The sequence below is a fragment of the Schistocerca piceifrons genome, chromosome 11, assembly GCF_021461385.2.
Source record: "Schistocerca piceifrons isolate TAMUIC-IGC-003096 chromosome 11, iqSchPice1.1, whole genome shotgun sequence".
Lineage (NCBI taxonomy): Eukaryota > Metazoa > Arthropoda > Insecta > Orthoptera > Acrididae > Schistocerca > Schistocerca piceifrons.
The window spans coordinates 62,279,890-62,297,986 of record NC_060148.1 but is presented as its reverse complement, the minus strand read 5'-3'; the positions used below and the strand labels follow the sequence as shown (position 1 = coordinate 62,297,986).

General features: G+C 43.6%; 1 protein-coding gene across 1 annotated transcript in view; it reads left to right on the top strand.

The window, feature by feature from the left end:
* The window catches only part of LOC124720315 (guanine nucleotide-binding protein subunit beta-2), a 144,814-nt gene that overhangs the window by 67,957 nt on the left and 58,760 nt on the right, over positions 1 to 18,097 (top strand). The window contains exon 4 of the mRNA XM_047245620.1: positions 1,850 to 1,983. Coding sequence (XP_047101576.1) covers positions 1,850 to 1,983 — 134 coding nt within the window. The remainder of the gene's footprint in view (positions 1 to 1,849; positions 1,984 to 18,097) is intronic.

The following is an 18,097-nucleotide window of genomic DNA, read 5'->3' as shown; positions in this document are numbered from 1 at the left end:
TTAGTTTGGAAGGAGTGGAGGTTGTCTCTCAGGAAGGCGTCAAGTGAATTTTTATCTGATTTTTTGAATAGGTATATTTTTCGTTTATTTTTGGAGGATTTGATGGTTACAGTATTCAATGTGGTTACGACATGTTCACTAATCGCTGTATCCGTTTTGATGCTGGTTAGTAACTGAATGCCGACCGGAGTGGCCAAGCGGTTCTAGGCGCTACAGTCTGGAACCGCTCGACCGCTACGCTCGCAGGTTCGAATCCTGCCTCGGGCATGGATCTGTGTGACGTCCTTAGGTTAGTTAGGTTTAAGTGGTTCTAAGTTCTAGGGGACTGATGACCTCAGTAGTTAAGTCCCATAGTACTCAGAGCCATTTGAACCATTTGAAGTAACTGAATGTTGTTGTTGTTGTTCTTGTGAACTTCAGTCCTGAGACTGGTTTGATGCAGCTCTCCACGCTACTCTATCCTGTGCAAGCTTCTTCATCTCCCAGTACCTACATCCTTCTGAATCTGCTTAGTATATTCATCTCTTGGTCTCCGATTTTTACCCTCCACGCTGCCCTACAATACTAAACTGGTGATCCCTTGATGCCTCAGAACATGTCCTACCAACCGATGCCTTTTACTAGTCAAGGTGTGGCACAAACTCCTGTTCTCCCCAATCCTATTCAATTCTTCCTCATCAGTTATGTGATCTACCCATCTAATATTCAGCATTCTTCTGTAGCACCACATTTCGAAAGCTTCTATTCTCTTCTTGTCCAAAGTATTAATCGTCCATGTTTCACTTCCATACATGGGTACACTCCATACAAATACTTTCAGAAAAGACTTCCTGACACTTAAATCTATACTCGATGTTAACAAATTTCTCTTCCTCAGAAATGCTTCCCTTGGCATTGCCAGTCTACATTTTATACCCTCTCTACTTCGACCATCATCAGTTGTTTTGCTCCACAAATAGTAAAGTCATCTACTACTTCAAGCGTGTCATTTCCTAATCTAATTCCCTCAGCATCACCCGACTTAATTCGACTACATTCCATTATCCTCGTTTTGGTTTTGTTGGTGTTCATTTTATATGCTCCTTTCAAGACATTGTCCATTCCGCTCAACTGCTCTTCCAAGTCCTTTGCTGTCTCTGACACAATTACAATGCCATCGGCAAAACTCAACGTTTTTATTTCTTTTCCATGGATTTTAATACCTACTCCGAATTTTTGTTTTGTTTCCTTCACTGCTTGCTCAATATAGAGATTGAATAACATTGGGGAGAGGCTACAACGCTGTCTCACTCCCTTCCCAACCACTGCTTCCCTTTCATGTCCCTCGACTCTTATAACTGCCATCTGGTTTGTGTAAAAATTGTAGATAGATTTTCGCTCCTTGTATTTTACCCCTGCCACCTTCGGAATTTGAAAGAGAGTATTCCAGTCAACATTGTCAAAAGCTTTCTTTAAGTCTACAAATGCTAGAAACGTAGGTTTGCCTTCCCTTAATCTAGCTTCTAAGAAAAGTAGTAACTGAATGAATGTATCAAAATAAGAAAAATTACCGGAATGGAATAAGTAAATAAAAAGTGGCACTAGTACAAACTGAAACCTACTTCACAGAAATGACGAAATGAATTGACCAGTTCCGCAATGCAACATGTAATTTAGTGGCCTACACTCAACAGTAGAAAATACCCTCCCTGTATAGACATTATAGGATTAAAAATAAGACTTCAAAATTCGAGACTGTACGAGCCCCTAGAACGGCCAGAGCAGAGTGTTGTGTACGCGCTGGCAGTGAAGCGTGCAGCAGGTGCCGGAGTCATTGTTTGTTACGTTGTTGCTGTGTTTGTGTTGGCAGGCACGCGGTGACGGGCTCCCTGGACGGGAAGCTGATCATCTGGGACACGTGGACGGGCAACAAGGTGCAGATCATACCGCTGCGCTCCTCCTGGGTCATGAGCGTCGCCTTCTCACAGTCTGGGAACTTCGTCGGTGAGGACAGTTCTGTTCTCTCACTCTCACTCTCTCTCTCTCTCTCTCTCTCTGTCTCTCTCTATCCACAGTTTCGGCATGTACTGACCCAACACATCTACACTACTGGCCATTAAAACTGCTACACCAAGAAGAAATGCAGATGATAAACAGGTATTCATTGGACACATATATTATACTAGAACTGACATGTGATTACATTTTCACGCAATTTGGGTGCATAGATCCTGAGAAATCAGTACCCAGAACAACCACCTCTGGCCCTAATAACGGCCTTGATACGCCTGGGCATTGAGTCAAACAGAGCTCGGATGGCGTGTACAGGTACAGCTGCCCATGAAGCTTCAACACGATAGCACAGTTCATCACGAGTAGTGACTGGCGTATTGTGACGAGCCAGTTGCTCGGCCGCCATTGACCAGGCGTTTTCAATTGGTGAGAGATCTGGAGAATGTGCTGGCCAGGGCAGCAGTCGAACATTTTCTGTATCCAGAAAGGCCCGTACAGGACCTGCAACATGCGGTCGTGTATTATCCTGCTGAAATGTGGGGTTACGCAGGGATCGAATGAAGGGTAGAGCCGCGGGTCGTAAAACATCTGAAATGTAACGTCCACTGTTCAAAGTGCCGTCAATGCGAACAAGAGGTGACCGAGACGTGTAACCGATGGCACCCCATACCATCACGCCGAATGATACGCCAGTATGGCGATGACGAATACACGATTCCAATGTCCGTTCACCGCGACGTCGAGAAACACGGATGCGACCATCGTGATGCTGTGAACAGAACCTCGATTTATCCGAAAAAATGACGTTTTGCCATTCGTGCACCCAGGTTCGTCGTTGAGTACACCAACGCAGGCGCTCCTGTCTGTGATGCAGCGACAAGGGTAACCGCAGCCACGGTCTCCGAGCTGATAGTCCGTGTTGCTGCGAACGTCGTCGAACTGTTCGTGCAGATGGTTGTTCTCTTGCAAACGTCCCCATCTGTTGACTCAGGAATCGAGACGTGGTTGCACGATCCGTTACAACCATGCGGATAAGATGCCTGTCATCTCGACTGCTAGTGATACGAGGCCGTTGGGATCCAGCACGGCGTTCCGTATTACTCTCCTGAACCCACCAATTCCATATTCTGCTAACAGTCATTGGATCTCGACCAACGCGAGCGGGAATGTCGCGATACGATAAACCGAAATCGCGATACGCTACAATCCGACGTTTATCAATGTCGGAATCGTGATGGTACGCATTTCTCCTCCTTACACGAGGCATCACAGCAACGTTTCACCAGGCAACGCCGGTCAACTGCTGTTTGGGTATGTGAAAGCGGTTGGAAACTTTCCTCATGTCAGCACGTTGTAGGTGCCGCCACCGGCGCCAACCTTGTGCGAATGCTCTGAAAAGCTAATCATTTGCATTTCACAGCATCTTCTTCCTGTCGGTGAAATTTGGCGTCTGTTGCACGTGATTTTCGTGGTGTAGCAATTTTAATGGCCAGTACTGTATATATCTATATCTCTTGGACAAATACAAGGGTGAAATTTTATGTATAGGAGGTTTGGAACTTTAATAGTGGCAAATATTTATTTAAGCTCGTACAAAATAGAAACGTGTTTCAGTTGTGTTGACTGTTCGAGAGGTGCGGTCTATTGCCCGACGAATTTGTAGCAGTTCTGAAGCGAATGCCGTGAAGTGTTTCCTTCAGTTTAGAGATCGAGTTGAACGTACGAGGGCTTAAGTGAGGGAAGTGCAGTAGGTGGTATAGCACTTAGCAGACCCATCAGTCAAACAAATCAGTGACAGGCTGCACTCTTCGTGCTTGAGCATTGTCCTGCAAAATGATGGCCAGGTCCTGCAGAAAGTGTCACCACTTCTGTCTGTAAGCCGGTCCTAGGTTGTGTTCCAAAAATGAACAGCATACAGACAGAAGTGGTGACACTTTCTGCAGGACCTGACCATCATTTTGCAGGACAATGCTCGTGCACGAAGAGTGCAGCCTGTCACTGATTTGTTTGACTGATGGGTCTGCTAAGTGCTATACCACCTACTGCACTTCCCTCACTTAAGCCCTCGTACGTTCAACTCGATCTCTAAACTGAAGGAAACACTTCACGGCATTCGCTTCAGAACTGCTACAAATTCGTCGGCCAATAGACCGCGCCGCTCGAGCTGTCAACACAACTGGCACTGCTAAGAGTATCCTACGACTTCCACATGGCTGGCAACGGCTTATACACATTGCTGGTGACTACTTTGAAGGTCACTAAAACTTTGAAACACGTATGTATTTTGTACGAGCTGTAAAACAGTAGTTGCCACTATTAAAGATCCAAACCTCGTATATATATATACAGGATGAAACAGCTTCGTCATAACACCCCTTGTATCTCCCCAACCGTAACAGATACAAAGATACCGTTTGGACAGTGAATTGCAGGGACATGGGCTACTTGAATACATCGCATTTCATGTTTGTGCTATTTTTTATTACAGAGATATGAGACCATCTTTGTTTTTGTTTCTTAAATGGAACCCTATGTTAAGTTTTAACGTAACATGATGGACTTAAAAAGACTGTTTCAAATATGTGTGTATCATAATACAGTATGTGTGTATCATAATATTTAGGCGAATAGTTATTGAGACACAGGTATCTTCTTGTATCGTATTCCTCCTTCGAAGCGGCGTTGTCCAATGCGATCTTTCCTGTTGACCACTGAGGAAGCCGGCCGTTGTGACCTAGCTTCAGTCCGGGACCGCGCTGCTGCTACGGTTCGCAGGTTCGAATCCTGCCTCGGGCATGGATGTGTGTGATGTCCTTAGGTTGGTTAGGTTTAAGTAGTTCTAAGTTCTAGGGGATTGATGACCTCAGATATTAAATCCCATAGTGCTTAGGGCCATTTGAACCATTTCAATCACTGAGGAACTTAACACGGAAGGTGTTGTTTTCCTGCTTCTCGATAACGCTGCAAGGTGACAACGAGGTAGCTCGAAAGAAGGGTATAAGTGTGCTGCTGGGGTAGTGGGACATCGCATTCCCGTCACATTTTCTTGCAGCAGGCATGTACACCAACGAAGAAAAGTTAGGTATGCTTCTAGTGTATGGTGAAAGCAGAAGAAATGCTCTTACAAGGGAACCTCCCCATTGCACCCCGCTCAGATTTAGTTATAAGTTGGCACAGTGGATAGGCCTTGAAAAACTGAACACATATCCATCGAGAAAACAGGAAGAAGTTGTGTGGAACTATGAAAAAATAAGCAAAATATACAAACTGGGTCGTCCATGTGTAATATAGGCAACATTGAGGGCAATATGAGACGAGAAGCGCCGTGGTCCCGTGGTTAGTGTGAACAGCTGCAGAACGAGAGGTCTTCAGTTCAAATCTTCCCTCGACCGAAAATTTTAACTTTTTATTTTCAGTTTATGTGAAAAACTCTTATGCTTTCATCACTTTTTTTGGAGTGATTATTACATCCACAAGAAAACCTAAATCGGGCAAGGTAGAAGAATATTTTCACCCATTCGCCAAGTGTACTAGTTAGGTGGGTCGACAACATATTCCTGTCATGTGACGCACATGCCGTCACCAGTGTCGTATAGAATATATTAGACGTCTTTTCCTGTGGAGGAATCGGTTGACGTATGACCTAGCGATCAAATTTTTTCGGTTCCCATTGGAGAGGCACCTCCTTTCGTCAACAAATCGCACGGTTTTGCGATGCGGTCGCAAAACACAGACACTAAACTTATTACAGCGAACAGAAACTTCAATGAACGAACGGCCAGATCCTAACTTCGCGAAAATAATGGAAGTATACTTTTCACTCGAGGGAAGATTTGAACTAAAGACCTCTCGTTCCGCAGCTGCTCACGCTAACCATGGGACCACGGCGCTCCTGAGCTCATACTGTCCTTGATATTACCTATCTCGCGTATGGACTGCTCAGTTTGTATATTTTGGTTATTTTTTTCATAGTTCCACACAACTTCTTCTTGTTTTCTCGATTGATCTGTGTTCAGTTTTTCAAGGACTATCCACTGTGCCAACTTATAACTAAATCTGAGCGGGGTGCGATGGGGAGGTTCCCTTGTTAAAGCAATATGGAGAGCTGTATCCTGATCGTGAGCGTCCTACACGCCAGCTTCTTGCACGTTTTTGCAAGTCACTTCTTGAATCGGTATCATGGAACGTCATGCAGAGCACAAGGCAGAAAATTGCAACTGGCGAGGTACATGAAGAGGGCGTTCTAGCTTTGGAGCATAACGACCCTACTGTTCCGTGGCGACATATCGCCGCGGAATGTGGTATAAGTCACAGAAGTGTTCTACGCATATTGCACCGGCATAGATTTCACCCATTTCACCTCTCATTACATCGAGCACTCTCCGGTGTGGATTTCGAACGGCGCCAGGAATTTTTCCGGTTTACTCTGGAGGTCCTACAGCATGATCCAACGTTTTTTCAACCGGTGCTTTTTACTGATGAAGTGACTTTCACCAACGACGGTAATGTAAATTTGTATAATATGTATTACTAGTCAGTAGAGAACCCTCATTGGCTTCGACAGGTACAGCATCGGCAACCGTGGAGTGCTAACGTGTGGTGCGGCATCGTCCGAAATGTCATTGTGGGGCCGTACGTCATTCCTGGTATACTAAATGGCAATAACTACGCACAGTTCCTGCGAAACGTTCTGCCCATTGGTTTTAATTGATATATAGGAATTTTCAATAATTGAATATTGTAATAGATAAATACAATTTAATTCATATTCACATATTTGTGCAATGGTGTCAAAAATGGAACCTGATGTGCATTTTTTTCTTTCACGGTAATCGGCATACAAACATCTGAAACATAACCTGAGTACTTGTTGCACTGTGGACAAAATCACGCAGATGAAAATTTCAATGAAAGACGGGTTTATAAGTAAAACGAAATTTAAGTAATATGAGAAATAGATATAATGAACACAATAATGTGGACGAAAAAAGGGGCTGATAAACCTAAACAAATTAAATCAAACTCAATGCATAAAATTAATTAAAAAAGCGTGAACAAAGATTTCAAGTGGAGAAAGTGTGATAGTTAGAAAAATGAGAGCAAATTAAGAAGTTGATATTATGATGAGAAGGAATGGATTTAAATTCACATATAAAACAATCAATTGAATAAAAATAATGATCGAAGTCATTTCGATGAAGATTAAAAATAAAAATTAATTGTACCTTTAATAAGAATCAACCCCATAACCTCCTGCATGTGAAGCTGTTATCCTATGCATTATACCACAAACAGAGTATGGAATACAACTTTTTTAACACAAAACTCCAACTTTTTTTCGTCAAGTAGACTCAAACGTAGGCCCACCAGGGTGAATGGCTGCTGTGTGTGACACCAGGGACCTTAACCTACATCACTATACAGATAGTTTCAAAAATTGATTGCACCACTGGAAACTGTCATTGTAAGTAACCAGACCACTTGATTGAAATGTTGGGGGCTGGTTGCATACTTTATATTACCTAACTGAAACATTCACAAACGATACACTACGATTATGAGCTGTGGAAGTCAGAATTTCTGTTAACAACTAATTTCAAAAGGACTTGCTGGCACTGTGTAGGGTCCTATATGCCACCACTCTCCAATGCAGTGTCCTACAATTGAAAAAGCTGTTCTCAGAACTAAAAAGCCTTTTAGATAATTCAAAAAACAGTGGTATGGCTGGAAAAAGTCATTCACTTAAATTAACAAAATTGGCTATAATGTTTCTGTGACGTATATCTATCAGGGAGTTGATGGTATTTTCTGAGGCTCTTATCAAGGCTTGAAGAATCTCCAATTCTTCTGAAATATTTAGAACATTACCCTTTTTCTCCTAGTGGAGTACTTGAAGATTGGTGGCAACGTCAGAGGCTGTGTGTCTTGTCTCCTGCAAGTGAGCACTCAACGCTGACTTTGTACTAGAATTAGCAGTATGCTCCCTAAATCTCGCATTGAAACTTCTGCCCGATTGTCCTGTGTATTTTGAATGGCAGATGTCACAAGAAATACTGTACACCCCCTGAAGCTTTAAATAACTCCCTTTTTGATTCCTCTCTGTGTGTATATTTTTGGCCATTATTATTAGGGTAAAGCAGACAGGTGTTGTACCCTTTGCAGCTAGCTGTTTGCCAGTTTTCTTGAATATGTTTCCATACTGAGGAAACCTATGGTGATTCATATCTTTAATAAATTTAATTTGCGAAACCGATCGTGTTCTCCAATAAACAATCCTAGCAGTCGCAGCTGTCTTGTTTACTCAAATCACGAAATATTTCGGTCGTATTTGGCCTACATATAAAGCAATGTGTCCAAATAACAAAGAGTCGAGGGGCATGAAAGGGAAAGAGTTGTTGAGAAGCGAGTGAGACAGTATTGTAGCCTGTTCCCGATGTTATTCAATCTAGATACTGAACAGGCAGTAAAGAAGACCAAAGAAAAGTTTGGAGTAGGAATTAAAGCTCAGGGAAAAGAAATAAAAACTTTGAGGATTGCTGATGTCATAATTCTGTCAGAGACAGCAAAAGACTTGGAAGAGCAGTCTAACGGGATGGACAATATCTTGAGAGTGAAACTAACTCTTTATTTTTTTTAAATTAAACCCTGACCTGCAGAATTTTTCCTGACAAAGACAACTCAGACTTAACCTATTAATTCACTATCCGCAATTTACAAGTCCAACGTACGTACAACAATTAGAGCCCATGTTCGTCTGCGAAAATGGACTCGATAAGCAACCTGAAGTATCAGTATTCAGACTCTAACCTGCATAACACGGTGTGCGTGTTGTATGAGTGTCAGTTTGACTGTCATTTAAGCCCTCAACAGCTCGTTACATGAAAAACTTAATACCAACATTTGGATAAGCTATCTGACTGCGTATTTGAATAATAATTTACAAGTGATAGATAATCTGGCTTGTGAAACGGAATTTGCTGGATTAGAGCACATGACATGTTTTGGCTCTACGTTTTCCACTCACCTCTTTTAGATGACTGCCTTTTTCCATGTGGTTTACAGAAATTCGCAGGAGCATGCAGCAGCAGCGGCTAAGTCTTATTGTTACTAAGAATGACCTTAACAAAAAGGAGTTTGCTTCGGTCCTGTAACCTACTGAATAACTTGTAAGAAGCGATTTCATAAATTAAGTCTATTTAAAAACTTCAGAAATCACCATGACCAAGAATAGTTTGACAAGTATTAATAACGGCGAGATGCCTGACAATGACTTTATAAGTATCAATAATGGCTGATTACCAGATTAACCCTTAACTCGCGAGGTCACTTTTCTGTAATGTAAACCATGAGGTTAGGTTGTAACCTCCCCACAAAATAAAAAAACAATATAAATAATATTCACGTTTAGTGTAACTTCAAAACAGAAAAATTCCTAAACCTCTCAACAGTAAAAAATATAATTATGTCGTTCACATTCAGTATAACCTACCAACAGGAAAATTGCGCAATCTATCAATAATAAAATGTGACTAATCTCTCAATAATAAAAAAATGTGCCTCACTTATAACATTTCAATAATTGACTGTGAATTTAACCTGGTGAATTTTGGACGTCAGCAGTGCTGCGTCATGGCCCTGAAAGATCATTCTGAATAAAAAGAGAAAAATTCTTACCTCAATGAAGTCGCCGGATAACGCATATATATCTGCTCTTACAATAAATTTTGTGGCACAGCCCAGTGCAATGCTGGCCGATAGATTTGTCATTTATGAAAGGAACAACTGGTTTTTATTTGCAATAATCGGGATGACCAAGGATTGGAGGAATTAGTAAATTCTTTAAATTGAAATGAATGATTGTCAAAAATTACTTTTTATGAGAAAGATTATTATCAAGAGATTTTTTAAAAACATTTACATGGGACTTGAGATAACAATACTACAAATGCGCGAGGCTGCTTTTACCTTATACTACAACGCTCAGGCTCCGCCATCGCTCCACCACGACCGGCCCAGCCAACACGATACACCAGACTGCTCGCTAGCAACTACATACTCCTACTGCTACACAGTTCCTACTGCAGTCAACACTGCTCTTTGGTCTCAGATTCTCCTATAGCTTACATATCGCAGGCAGCGCGTGAGCAATCCATCGAAATTACATCTGCTCGAGTGCGCCAGCAACAAATTCCTTAATCATGGACCTCTTACAAGGTCTCTCGGACCCCCATGTTTAAACCAAGATTTAAGGCTTAAATCATTTGAAATTTTAATTTATGCTATATACCATTCATTTTTACAGTCTTATTTAAGTATTGTTTGCATGCTTCTAGTTTATTTTATTGCACTAAACAAAGCCTGCACCATTTTACCATTTATCACATAAAAGCACAAAATTTTTTGCGGTTCTTTTAAATAGTACACATAAATAGACTGTTAGAGTACAGAATTTTATATTCCGAAAAACTATATACAATCTCTGTAGCAAATAAATTTCCAAATAAAACTAAATTTACGCATAAAAATTCCAATAAATAGGTACAAAAAGAAAGTCTGTGAAACTGACATTCATTGCTGTCAGCTACATTTTTATCACCACTCAGAACACATTCTATTTTAACAGACACTTTAAGAATTTCATTGAAGAAACAGACAGATCCTCATCACAACTTTCCTGAAGTTCTTCCTCCGAATGATACTCTTGTTCGATAGCAGAGCTGTGATCACTGGCTAATGTAAAACCGTCGCCTTTTTCGTTTATTCCTTGATCTATATTACTGACACCTTCCTCCATAGACCGACTAACAATTTCGTCAAACTCGGGAAAGTTAAAAGACAAATTTGTATGAACACATTTTCAGCTACAGCGTGGCGCACGAAATGTGTTACCATTTTGTTTTTGAATATACACTTTATTGTCAATACAATCTGAAAGGAACATATCCTACAATGAAGAGCTGTCCATGGAGATTTATTCTAACTGAGCACATGCTCAATATGTCCACCATTTCGTTTTCTAACATCCTTCAAACGAATACTGAAGTTATTGATTACCCTACGACACATGTCTTCCGTAATTTCACTGCAAGCTTGAAGAATAAGTCTTCTGAGCTCCATTAAATCACGTGGACATTTCGGGAAAATTTTTTCCTTTAGGTACCCCCAAAGAAAAAAGTCACATGGATTGGGGTCTGAACTATTGGGGGGCCAATTTTGTCCGTCATTGAAGCGACCTGGAAACCTGAGTGAAATGATCCGCATGTCGAAAAGCTAGTGTAAAAACTCCAACACAGTGTTTGCAGCATGTGGCCTAGCTCCATCTTACATGAACCACTGCGTGTTGAAGGGCAAGGCAGTAGCAAGAAGCTGTGGAATGAAGCTATTGAGAAGCATGCTCAAATAACGCTCGCTGTTCACAGTTTCTTCAAAGAAAAAGGGTCCAATAAGTCCGTGACTGGAAATTGCTGCCCACGCTGTAATCCTCGGAGCACAATGTTGTCGTTCATGAAGCACTTGTGGGTTTTCAGTGGCCCAAAAGCGTACATTTTCTTTGTTAACCACACCGTCTAAATGAAAATGCGCCTCGTCTGAAAACCAAACGTTGTTGAGAGTTTCTTCCCTGTCCTCCGCCCACTGAGCAAACAGTAGTCTCTGCTGCTTGTGTTCTTCAGTGAGCTTCTGTGCACAGGTCATCTTGTATGGGTACATATGGAGGTCACTTTTAAGAATGCGTTGAACGGAGCGTCTGGATATTCCCAGTTGCACTGCTGCCTTTCTACACGATTTCCCGGTACTTCTATATACAGCAACTCGTACCGCTTCAGTATTCTCCGTCGAACAAACAGGCATAGGCCGAAGTCGCTTCGCTTCCAATACTGTTCCTTTCTGTACAAATTTATCGTAAAACCTGTGGATGGTCTTCTTGCAAGGGACCCATCGTGTGTTAAACTGTTGTCGGAAACGCCTCTGAGTCACAACAAGGCTTTTCGTTTCGTGAAAAAGTAACACAACTGCCGATCGTCGCTGTGTCGTCAGTCTTCCATTGTCAGCCATTGCTGCTTACTAGTCTCCTAGCGGCAGTATCGTGAATTACACGTCATTTCGTAACTCACTTGTTTTTCCAAGTTCTGCTGGTATGGCTGTAGAGATCTCAGCGGGATATCTAATGTGCGTCGTAAATTGTGAAAGAAACAATTGGCAACACATTTAGTGAACCACCCTGTATACGGTACCGTACGGTACGTAGTTGACGAGGCGCGGTCTAGGAGACTCCAAGACCTAACAATAACACGTGTCCTTACACGAGGCATCATAACAACGTTTCACCAGACAACGCCGGTCAACTGCTGTTTGTGTATGAGAAATCGGATGGAAACTTTCCTCATGTCAGCACGTTGTAGGTGTCATCACGGGCGCCAACCTGGTACGAATGCTCTGAAAAGCTAATCATTTGCATATCACAGCATCTTCTTACAGTCGGTTAAATTTCGCGTCTGTAGCACGCCATCTTCGTGGTGTAGAAATTCTAATGGCCAGTAGTCTATATTCTTTAACTGACAAGCAAAACGCAGGATAATGGCAAACTCGGACTAACAATCTCGAGCTTAACCCTGCAATTGTTTTTGCGTTATGCTTGCGAAATTCACCTTGAATCCATCTTCAAGCGCAGTTAAGCCATCTAAATCTCTCCTGGCCATATAAATGAAGTCAGGCCCTGAGTGTGGTGAGATCTGCCATCACCGACGTGAGGGCAGCGCACCACGTCTTCTGTCTCCCAGCTCTCGACCAACACTACTGAAATTTTACTCTCGCAGACAGACCTCGTCTCACAACAATGCTTAGAATCCCGCTAACATGTTTCACCCTCACATTGTTACTATCGACATGCGAGTGCTTATTTGTTTCCATAGAGAATCGCAAAATGTCACACAGCGCAAAGAATAGCCCTCAGTTTGCTACGAGGGTAGCTCAATAGGTAATGCAACACATTTTTTTTCTCGGCCAATTTTGGTTGAAAAAACCGGAAATTTCTTGTGGAACAGTTTCAAACATTCCCGCTTCGTCTCGTATAGTTTCATTGACTTCCGACAGGTGGCAGCGCTGTACGGAGCTGTTAAAATGGCGTCTGTAACGGATGTGCGTTGCAAACAACGGGCAGTGATCGAGTTTCTTTTGGCGGAAAACCAGGGCATCTCAGATATTCATAGGCGCTTGCAGAATGTCTACGGTGATCTGGCAGTGGACAAAAGCACGGTGAGTCGTTGGGCAAAGCGTGTGTCATCATCGCCGCAAGGTCAAGCAAGACTGTCTGATCTCCGGCGTGCGGGCCGGCCGTGCACAGCTGTGACTCCTGCAATGGCGGAGCGTGCGAACACACTCGTTCGAGATGATCGACGGATCACCATCAAACAACTCAGTGCTCAACCTGACATCTCTGTTGGTAGTGCTGTCACAATTGTTCACCAGTTGGGATATTCAAAGGTTTGTTCCCGCTGGGTCCCTCGTTGTCTAACCGAACACCATAAAGAGCAAAGGAGAACCATCTGTGCGGAATTGCTTGCTCGTCATGTGGCTGAGGGTGACAATTTCTTGTCAAAGATTGTTACAGGCGATGAAACATGGGTTCATCACTTCGAACCTGAAACAAAACGGCAATCAATGGAGTGGCGCCACACCCAATCCCCTACCAAGAAAAAGTTTAAAGCCATACCCTCAGCCGGTAAAGTCATGGTTACAGTCTTCTGGGACGCTGAAGGGGTTATTCTGTTCGATGTCCTTCCCCATGGTCAAACGATCAACTCTGAAGTGTATTGTGCTACTCTTCAGAAATTGAAGAAACGACTTCAGCGTGTTCGTAGGCACAAAAATCAGAACGAACTTCTCCTTCTTCATGACAACGCAAGACCTCACACAAGTCTTCGCACCCGAGAGGAACTCACAAAACTTCAGTGGACTGTTCTTCCTCATGCACCCTACACTCGCACCGTCGGATTTCCATATGTTTGGCCCAATGAAGGACGCAATCCGTGGGAGGTACTACGCGGATGATGAAGAAGTTATTGATGCAGTACGACGTTGGCTCCGACATCGACCAGTGGAATGGTACCTTGCAGGCATACAGGCCCTCATTTCAAGGTGGCGTAAGGCCATAGCATTGAATGGAGATTACGTTGAAAAATAGTGTTGTGTAGCTAAAAGATTGGGGAATAACCTGGTGTATTTCAATGCTGAATAAAACAACCCCTGTTTCAGAAAAAAAATGTGTTGCATTACTTATTGAACTGCCCTCGTACATTGTAATGTTTAACCTTCACTCTTGCTCATAAATTAAGGATAATGCTGATACATGGTGAAAAAACGCTCTGGTGGGCGGTTTGCGGGTTTAAATCACCTCGGGGTGTGACCACGCGGTGTTTTTAACCTGCGGTCGTCGCACAGTGGCGCAGGCAGCAGTCCACATACGCAGAGGTGTGTCGGTGCGTGGCAGAGTACGGTGCAGAGCGAGTAAGTTGGTTGGTTTTGGGGAAGGAGACCAGACAGCGAGGTCATCGGTCTCATCGGATTAGGGAAGGACGGGGAAGGAAGTCGGCCGTGCCCTTTGAAAGGAACCATCCCGGCATTTGCCTGGAGCGATTTAGGTAAACCACGGAAAACCTAAATCAGGATGGCCGGACGCGGGATTGAACCGTCGTCCTCCCGAATGCGAGTCCAGTGTCTAACCACTGCGCCACCTCGCTCGGTAGCGAGTAAGTGTGCAGACGTTTTCAGACGTGCTAATGGTGTTGAAAATGGCTCACAGGACACATATTGATGACGTTATGAGGGGTAGAGTACTAGGGCGACTGGAGGCTGGTCAAACACAGCAGGTCGTAGCACGGGTCCTCCGTGTGCCACAAAGTGTGATCTCAAGATTATGGCAACGATTCCAGCAGACAGGAAACGTCTCCAGGCGCTACAGTACGGGACGCCCACAGTGTACAACACCACAAGAAGACCGATATCTCACCATCAGTGACCGCAGACTGCCACGGAGTACTGCCAGGTAGCCTCGCTCGTAACCTTACCGCAGCCACTGGAACAGCTGTCTCCAGACACACGGTCTACAGACGACTGAACAGATACGGTTTATTCGCACAGAGACCTGCAAGGTGCAGTCCACTGACCCCTGGTCACAGGAGAGCCCCTAAAGCCTGGTGTCAAGAACACAGTACATGGTCGTTGGAACAGTGGTCCCAGGTCATGTTCACGGACGAGTCCAGATATAGTCTGAACAGTGATTCTCGCCGGATTTTCATCTGACGTGAACCAGGAACCAGATGCCGACCTGTTAATGTTATTGACAGGGACCTCTATGGAGGACATGGTTTGATGGTGTGGGGTGGGATTATGATTGGGGCACGTACACCCCTGCAGACAGAGCAGTTGTAACAGGTCAGGTGTATCAGGACGTCACTTTGCACGGTATGTCCGCCTTTTCAGGGGTGCAGTGGGTCACACCTTCCTCCTGGTGGAGGCGCCACCGAGCTGCCATCGTGGAGGAGTACCTTCAAACAGAAGATATCAGGCGAATGGAGGGCGTCCCTGTTCTCCAGACCTAAACCCCATCGAGCACGTCTGGGATGCTCTCGGTCAATGTATTGCGAATACATAGAAAGAAGGAACCTTTCTTGTATGATTATATGATAGCGGAACAAACACTGGTAGCAGTTACTTCTGTAAAATATCTGGGAGTATGCGTGCGGAACGATTTGAAGTGGAATGATCATATAAAATTAATTGTCGGTAAGGCGGGTACCAGGTTGAGATTCATTGGGAGAATCCTTAGAAAATATAGTCCATCAACAAAGGAGGTGGCTTACAAAACACTCGTTCGACCTATACTTGAGTATTGCTCATCAGTGTGGGATCCGCTCCAGATCGGGTTGACGGAGGAGATAGAGAAGATCCAAAGAAGAGCGGCGCGTTTCGTCACAGGGTTATTTGGTAACCGTGATAGCGTTACGGAGATGTTTAGCAAACTCAAGTGGCAGACTCTGCAAGAGAGGCGCTCTGCATCGCGGTGTAGCTTGCTCGCCAGGTTTCGAGAGGGTGCGTTTCTGGATGAGGTATTTTGCTTCCCCCTACTTATACCTCCCGAGGAGATCACGAATGTAAAATTAGAGAGATTCGAGCGCGCACGGAGGCTTTCCGACAGTCGTTCTTCCCGCGAACCATACGCGACTGGAACAGGAAAGGGAGGTAATGACAGTGGCACGTAAAGTGCCCTCCGCCACACACCGTTGCGTGGCTTGCGGAGTATACGAGGTGTGGCTAGAAAAAAACCGGACTAGTACTGGTGAAACAATAAAACGAATGCAATAAGGCTGAAAGTCGCGTGGCCTGTCACGTGACTCTCGCTCCGCCTACTGCTCGAGTTTCATCTGCCTCCTGCACTCAGTCTGCCCGTGGCGTCTGTTTTAAGTAGTTGACGTTTTGTCTGTGCGTCGGAAAATGTTGAGTGTACAGAAAGAACAGCGTGTTAACATCAAATTTTGTTTCAAACTAGGAAAATCTGCAAGTGAAACGTTTGTAATGTTACAACAAGCGTACGGCGATGATTGTTTATCGCGAACACAAGTGTTTGAGTGGTTTAAACGATTTAAAGATGGCCGCGAAGACACCAGTGATGACACTCGCACTGGCAGACCATTGTCAGCAAAAACTGATGCAAACATTGAAAAAATCGGTAAACTTGTTCGACAAGATCGCCGTTTAACAATCAGAGCAGTGTCTGAGTTAACAGGAGTTTACAAGGAAAGTGTTAGGCAGATTCTTCATGAAAGCTTCAACATGAACAAAGTGTGTTCAAAAATGGTTCCAAGGTGTCTCACAATTGAACAGAAGGAACGCCGAAGAATGATTTGTTCTGACATCCTGGAAAACATTGAAAGTGATCCCACCCCTTCTTACAAAATGTTATTACTTGCGATGAATCGTGGTTTTTTACTTACGATCCCGAAACTAAACGCCAATCGATGCATTGGAAAACTCCTGGTTCTCCACGACAAAAAAAAGCACGAATGTCAAAATCGAGATTCAAGGCAATGATGATTGTTTTTTTTTTGACATCAAAGGGATTGTGCACATTGATTGGGTACCAGAGGGACAAACAGTGAATCAGCATTACTACATTAGCGTCCTGGCTACCCTACGTGAGCGAGTACGGAGAAAACGGAACGATTTGTGGAGAAAAAAGTCATGGATCCTTCACCAAGACAATGCCCCAGCTCACAGTGCGTTGTCAGTGAAGACGTTTTTGGCAAAACACAACATTCCCATCTTAGATTATCCACCCTACTCACCTGATTTGGCCCCCTGTGACTTTTTTCTTTTCCCTAAAGTCAAGTCAGCTTTGAAAGGAACTAGATTTGAGACTGTTGAAGCAGTAAAAGAAAAAGCGACGGAAGTAATGTATGGACTTACCGAAAATGATCTGCAGCATTGCTATGAACAGTGGAAAATTCGTATGGAGCGGTGTAGAGACCGAGGAGGAGAGTACATTGAAGGAGATAACATGAAATTGTAAGTAATTGTAAATAAATGTTTTTTCCAGCATCAGTCCGGTTTTTTTCTAGCAGCACGTCGTAAATGTAGATGTAGATGTATCGCTGCTGCACGTCTTCAAACCACTACGACACTTCAGGAGGTCCAACAGGCACTGGTGCAATAATGGGAGGCTATATCCCAGCAGCTGTTCGACCACCTGATCCAGAGTATGCCAACCCGTTGTGCGGTCTGTGTACGTGTGCACGGTGATCATATCCCATATTGATGTCGGGCTAAATGCGCAGGAAACAGTGTTTCGGGACGGTTTTCTCAACTTATCACCAATACCGTGGACTTACAGATCTGCGTCGTGTGTGTTCCCTATGTGCCTATGCTATTAGCGCCAGTTTTGTGTAGTGCCACGTTATGTGGCACCACATTCTGCATTTATCCTTAATTTATGAGCATGATTGTATGTAATGGAGAGTTCTTACACACTCCTTACAACATCCAGTATACTCTCCACGCGAAATTTTGGATGCATCGGTGTATACCAAACATTTTATGTTATAATAATAGA